This window comes from Helianthus annuus, chromosome 11, assembly GCF_002127325.2.
Source record: "Helianthus annuus cultivar XRQ/B chromosome 11, HanXRQr2.0-SUNRISE, whole genome shotgun sequence".
In the NCBI taxonomy this organism is placed as follows: Eukaryota; Viridiplantae; Streptophyta; class Magnoliopsida; order Asterales; family Asteraceae; genus Helianthus; species Helianthus annuus.
In genome coordinates this window covers 12,243,810-12,251,125 of record NC_035443.2, presented here as the reverse complement: position 1 = coordinate 12,251,125, position 7,316 = coordinate 12,243,810, and the positions used below count along the sequence as shown (strand labels likewise).

Here is a 7,316-nt window from a genome sequence, read left to right as displayed (position 1 = left end):
ATGGGTTGCCCAAGTCGCAACAGTGTCAGATCTTCTACCATGGTTTGGACAGTCAGGGACAGATGATGGTGGATACATACTCGGGTGGTGATATCGGCACGAAAAATGCCACCGAGGCATTTGAGATTCTTGAAAAGTGTGCCGCGAAAAACCGGATGCAACAGCCCCCGAGGGGAAAGAGTTCTCGGCAGGGAGTTCATCATGTGGACGACTACACAGCCATGACAGCACGTATGGATGCCTTATCTTCGAAATTTGATCGAGTGATGGAAATGCACTCGAGAGGTTCTTCGATTGGGGGAGCATATTAGGTAGGTGATTTTCCGACGGGAAAGATGTCACACGAGCATGTTGATTTCATGGGTAACCAATACCGTCCTCAAAACAATCCCTACAGCAATACTTATAATCCGGGATGGAAGAATCATCCAAACTTTAGTTGGAAGCCCGATGCTTCTAACCAGCATCCACCCGGATTTGCTCCACGTCCCACAGCTCCAGTTCATGGAGCATATGGTCCACCTCGACCTCAGCAGCCGCCTCCTTCTAGTGATCCTAGTGTGCATGATATGCTTAGTTAAATCTTAGCTGGTCAAAACACTCAAAAGGCTGAGAATGAGAAGCGTTTTAAGGAGTATGATAGTCGTTTCACGAGGCACGAGAGTGAGTTGAGAAGCCAAAAGGCTTCCATGCAGGCCATTGAGAACCAAGTTGGCCAGATTGCCAAGATGTTGTCTGAGAGACAACAGGGGGGCCTTCCGAGCAACACATAGCCAAATCCAAATGCTACTTCAAAGGCCATCACATTGAGAAGCGGCAAGACCGCTCAGCCCATCCCTCCGACTGTTCCAGCAAAGCCGGATGACGACGATGAGGTTGATGAGGAGATTGAGGCTGAGTCTCCGGGTGAGGTACAACAGAGGCGACTCCCAGCAAGTACCGCACGACCCAAGGAGCCAGTGAGAGAGTATGTCCCTCCCATTCCATATCCGGGGAGGTTGAAGAAGCAGAAAATGGAAGAACACTATGGTAAATTCCTCGAGCTTTTTAAGCAACTTCATATAAATTTACCATTTGTCGAGGCACTTGCTCAAATGCCTAAGTATGCCAAGTTTCTGAAGGATATCCTATCCAACAAAAAGAAACTTGAGGAGCTTTCACAGGTGACCTTGAATGAAGAGTGTTCAGCGGTTCTTCAGAACAAACTACCGAAGAAGATGAATGATCCTGGGAATTTCACTATCCCGTGTTTGATTGGTAGTTTGTCGGTCAGCAATGCATTAGCTGATCTTGGAGCTAGCATAAACCTCATGCCATATGCGGTTTTTGCTAAGCTAGACTTGGGTGAGCCCAAGCCGACTCGTATGAGCATTCAGCTAGCCGACCGTTCAGTGAAGTACCCTCGAGGCATAGTTGAGAATATGCTGGTGAAAATCGACAAGTTTGTCTTTCCTGTCGATTTCGTGATTCTGGACATGGATGAGGACAAAAATGTTCCACTTATCTTAGGTCGCCCATTCCTAGCCACTGCGAGAGCCTTGATTGATGTCTGCACCGGTAGACTTACTCTTAGGGTTGATGATGAGGAGGTTACCTTTGACATTGGGAAATCCATGCAACACTCACAAAGTCAAGATGATACACTCTACTTTATTGAGACTATCGATACTTATGTGAGTGATCATCTTCATGCTACATTCGAGGAGGATGTTATGGACACACAGCTGCTAGGAGGGGAGATTTTTGGTTCGCCTAGTGTGGACCGAATGATTGAGGAGGTGACCTGTCTGATAGGTCACGCGTCTCCCCCGTGTCCCGAGGTTTTTGAGGTTGTGGATCGCGTTACTGAGCCTAAAGCACACCCTTCTATTGAGGATCCACCTTCGGTTGAGCTTAACGAGCTTCCAGATCATTTGGAGTATGCTTTCTTCGAGGGTGAGACTCATCTGCCCGTTATCATTTCTGCTGGATTATCGAAAGAAGAAAAGGATCAATTGCTTGAAGTCCTGAAGTAGCACAAGAAGGCGATTGCTTGGAAGATTATGGATATAAAAGGGATCAATCCAACCTTTTGTACCCATAAGATCTTGATGGAGGAGGACTTTAAACCTGTAGTACAACATCAGAGGCGTTTGAACCCCAACATGCAGGAGGTTGTGAAGAAAGAGGTCATCAAACTACTTGATGCAGGTTTGATATATCCGATCTCTGATTCACCATAGGTTAGTCCTGTACAGGTAGTCCCAGAGAAAGGAGGAATAACAGTGGTGACCAATGAGAAAAACGAGTTGATTCCTACTCGTACTGTCACTAGATGGAGAGTTTGCATTGACTACCGCAAACTCAATGATGCCACGAGGAAGGATCATTTCCCACTTCCTTTCATTGATCAGATGTTGGAGAGGTTGTCGGGCAGGATGTACTACTGCTTCCTTGATGGTTTTTCAGGATATTTTCAGATTCCCATCTCTCTTGAGGATCAGGAGAAGACGACATTCACATGTCCCTATGGCACATTCGCCTACCGGCGGATGCCCTTTGGACTGTGCAATGCCCCGGCCACATTTCAGAGGTGTATGTTGGCCTTTTTTCATGACATGATCGAGGACTCCATGGAGGTTTTCATGGATGATTTTTCTGTGTTTGGAAGTTCTTTTGATCAGTGTCTCGGGAATCTGAAAAAGATGTTGGCTAGATGTGAAGAAGCCAACCTTGTGTTGAATTGGGAGAAATGCCACTTCATGGTGAAGGAGGGCATTGTGCTTGGGCACAAGATTTCACAGGCGGGGCTTGAGGTTGACCGAGCCAAAGTCGAGACTATTTCGAAGCTCCCGCCTCCCACATCCGTGAAATCTATTAGGAGTTTTCTGGGTCATGCAGGTTTTTACCGGCGATTCATAAAGGACTTTTCCAAAATCGCCCGTCCCATGACTCAGCTCCTCGAGAAAGATGCCCAGTTTGTTTTCTCCGATGAGTGCCTTCGGGCATTTGAGTTGTTGAAGGAGAAGTTGGTGAATGCCCCGATCATGGTTGCTCCCGACTGGGAGCTGCCATTTGAGTTGATGTGTGATGCGAGTGACTTCGCAGTCGGGGCTGCCTTGGGTCAAAGGAAAGATAAACACATTCACCCGATTTACTATGCGAGCAAGACCTTGAATGATGCTCAGGAGCACTACACCACGACAGAGAAAGAGCTCCTAGCCGTGGTCTTCGCTTTCGATAAGTTTCGGTCATATCTTGTCCTTTCCAAGACCATTGTGTACACGGATCATGCAGCACTTCGGTATCTTTTCAGCAAGCAGGATGCTAAACCGAGATTGATACGTTGGATTTTGTTGCTGTAAGAATTTGATATTGAAATCCGTGATAAAAAAGGGGCTGAAAATTTGGCAGCCGATCATTTGTCTCGTCTTGAGCATTCCGAGGGAAAAGAAACTTGTGGGACTAACATCAATGACAATTTCCCCCACGAGTTTCTCATGAGGATCGAGATAGTGATGATTCCCCATGGTTTGCTGATTTTACAAACTACTTAGCTAGTGGCATCCTGATCAAGGGGATGACCCATCAGCAGAAGCGAAAGTTCTTTGAGGATGTCAAGCATTACTTCTGGGATGACCCTTACTTGTTTAGGGTAGGAGCGGATCGGATGATCCGACGATGCGTGCATGGTGACGAGGCGAGGAATATTTTACGCCACTGTCACGAAGGACCCACGGGAGGCCACCACGGAGCGAACAACACGGCAAGGAAAGTGTTTGATGCCGGATTCTTTTGGCCGACTATTTTCCGTGATGCCCATGAGTGGGTGAGGTCCTGTGATACTTGCCAGAGGGCGAGCAACATTTCTGCATGCCATGAGATGCCACAAAACGGCATCCAAGTTTGTGAGGTTTTTGATGTGTGGGGGCTAGACTTCATGGGCCCGTTTCCGACTTCTTTTGGTAACCGCTACATCCTAGTCGCTGTTGATTACGTTTCAAAGTGGGATAAAGCACAGGCTTTGCCCACTAATGATGCTAGGGTAGTGGTGAGGTTTTTGAAAAAGTTGTTTGCCCGCTTTGGTGCCCCGAAGGCATTGATTAGTGACCGTGGGACGCATTTCTGTAATGCTCAGCTCGAGAAAGCATTGTCCCGATATGGTGTGCAACATCGATTCTCTACACCATATCATCCGCAGACGAGCGGACAGGTCGAGGTTACTAATCGGGGTATCAAGCAGATTTTGGAGAAAACGGTTAATTCTAGCCGTAAGGATTGGTCCGAGAAATTGGACGATGCACTATGGGCTTTTCGGACAGCCTACAAGACTCCTATAGGCACCACACCGTTTAAATTGGTCTATGGGAAGTCTTGTCATTTGCCTGTGGAACTCGAGCACAAAGCATACTGGGCTTTGAAGACAGTTAATCTTGACATGGCTGCTGCATGTGAGAACAGGTTTGTGCAGATTCACGAGATTGAGGAGCTTAGGCAGATGCGTATGAAAGCTCCAAGCTGTACAAGGAACGTACTAAGACGCTTCATGATGCCCGCTTGAAGGACAAAAAGGAATTCCGAGTGGGCAATCGTGTGTTGTTGTACAACTCACGTCTCAAGTTGTTTCCTGGTAAGCTCAAATCTCGTTGGTCGGGTCCCTACATTGTACGGTCAGTGTTTCCTTACAGGACCGTGGAGATAGGCCATGAGGATGGCCGGTTGTTTAAAGTCAACGGGCATAGGTTAAAGGCTTATGTTGGAGGGCCCGTTGACCCGAGTGAGGAGGTTGTTACCCTCCACCCCAGGAACAAATGAATTCGTGGTGGTGAGTCTAGCTGAAGACTCGTAAATAAACTTAGCATGTTTTTATGATTATTGTTTTTGTTATTATTTTTGTGTGTGGTTGTCCTTTTATTTTCAGGTTGCGGTTCGTTCTGGTCGCGAGGGATGTTAGAGCTTGTTGCCGGCTCTCAGGTATGTTAGTTCGGTTCTTTTTCTTGGTAGGAGATGCTTCGTGAGTGCCCCGGGTTCAAGGAGTTTATCTATATATATTTCCATTTTCTACATCCTCAAAAAAAAAAATTAAAATCAAAATTCGAAAATAAAGCACTACCAACAAAATCTGGCACTACCAGAAAGTGTCAGCCCCTTTTGCAGCCAATAATAGAGCCATCTTCAATAAAACTCAAGCACCACCATTATTTTCTTCATAAACACCTCCTTACTCCATTGAACCCACTTCAAGCACTGACGAATTCTCTGCATCTCCTAGCTTCCTCCAAGAAATTCTTTCATCCCAACATCATTCCAGGTACGGATTCATCCATTTTCTTGTTAGTTTTATGTGTTTTGATGTCATGTTCTTAGTGTTCTTCATAGTAGTTCTTTAAGTTTTTAGGGCTTGGTCTAAATCACTCGATTCAAGCCCATTTTTAGTGTTTTTTTGTGTTGGTTTGAACCACAGTGAGCCGATTTACAAAACCCCTAAGCAAAAATGTGAAAAATGGGGGTTTCGGGAGTGATTTGGGTGTTTTTGCGATCTGGGCTTCCGTCACGCACGGTCATGCTTCGAGACAGATCTTCAAATATTCTTTAAAACTTCATAAATTGCCCAGAAATTCAGATGGCACGAGGGTGCCGTCCGGACGCACGATCGTGCTCTTCATAACCTATGTCGGATTTGCCCAGATCTTCAAGGAGGCACGAGGGTGCCGATATACGGCATGATCGTGCCCCGCGCCTAATCACTCAAATAGTTTGAATTTCTTCCCGGTAATCGGTCCGGCACGAGGGTGTCGTCTTGAAGCACGGTCGTGCTTCTCGAGATCTCCCAGATCAGTCGTCGGAGGTCGGTAAGGCACGAGGGTGCCAATGTGTGGCACGATGGTGCTTCTCAAAAATATGGTTCAGATCCGAGCCGTTTACGGCCGAGCACGATGGTGCCGTGGGAGGGCACGGTTGTGCTCCTGGGGAATATGGTAGTGCCATATGGTGGCACGACCGTGCCAAATTGTCCAGTCCCGAAATTTTTGTCTGTTTGTTTTGGCTGCTGATTAATCTTATCTCAATTTTGCAGATGGATCACCCCTACTTGCGGTTCTTCGACAATGCCAGGGAAGGGTATTGTATCCCGAAAGTGGAGAGGTTGTGGGCCCGACGACACCTTATTGAGCCCATGAGGAGGCTGCAGATGGTGGATTTGGATCTGCTCGGACAGTCCGAGAGGACAGAATGGGAAGGATTTGGGACCCGCTACCTGTAGTTGAGGAAGGTGATGGTGGTGATGATAGTGATGGTGGTGATGGTGGCGATCATGATGTGCACATGCACGATATCCCGGTTCAGGGGCAGGATGGGGGCGCTGGAGGAGCGGACCCCCACATGCAGGTTGGACAGGTGATTCACGGGTTTGATAGCCCGAATTGGGATAACGTGTATGGTGGCTTTGGTGGTAGAGGTTATGAGCATGGGGGTTATGGCGCCTACGGTCCTTCCGAGCCGTCATCGATGGATCTCTGGAGGCGCATGGACGGGCTGGCATTGGACCAAGAAGAAGTGAGGCGACATGTGGGTCTCATACGCGCGGAGCAACACCGGCAGGGCAAATTTATGGAGGAAATGTACGAGCAGACCCGACGCAACATGGATTGGTTGTTTGGTTCGCAGCAGCACATCGCAAACTCAATCAACCATCCATACACACAGCCGCCGCCGCATTTTGCGCGTAGATCCAGATTTGATCGCAGGGACGACGCCGGTCCTTCGGGACCCGGTGAGAGGTTTTAGTCCCGCTCCCCATCTCGTATTTTTATTACTATTTCGTGTTTGAGGGGTGTGCCATTTTCCATCGTACGTACACCCCTCCGTCGTAGGTGGTTAGTTTTTATTGTTTTGATTAGTGAGTTAAATTAATAAACCAAGGCAAGGGAAAAATGGGTTGGGTAAGATTCTTGTGTATTTGACCATGTTTGCTAAATGTGCAGTGTTGGCTCAAATTCTGTTGAATAAACAGTGAGATGTTGGCTTGGTGGATGGGTTGGCTGTTGTTGTGGATGCTCCTTTTTGCTTCATCTTGTTCCGATTCTAGCCTTATGTTTCAGGGGAGTTTTCGTGTTCCCGCCTTCCTTTATTTGTATTGAATTCGCAATTCCTTTGCTTATTCAATTTTTTGTTGTACATCGAGGGCGATGTACAATTCAAGTGTGGGGAGGTGGTCTATGGCTTGAGCTTTGTTGTCAAAATAAAAATAATAATAATAATAGTAATAATAATAATAATGCAAAGCTCTCTTTTAATAATTTTTGTGGCATATAAATCAAATCAACATAAGTATCGAA

General features: G+C 46.8%; 1 protein-coding gene across 1 annotated transcript; it reads left to right on the top strand.

Annotated features, from left to right (window-relative positions):
* The first annotated feature begins 335 nt into the window (after positions 1–335).
* On the top strand, positions 336–2,015 carry LOC110887778. The gene is made up of 2 exons (XM_022135348.1): positions 336–560; positions 798–2,015. The coding sequence occupies exons 1-2, from the start codon at positions 336–338 to the stop codon at positions 2,013–2,015; spliced, it is 1,443 nt and encodes a 480-aa protein (XP_021991040.1).
* The last annotated feature ends 5,301 nt before the right edge of the window (positions 2,016–7,316 follow it).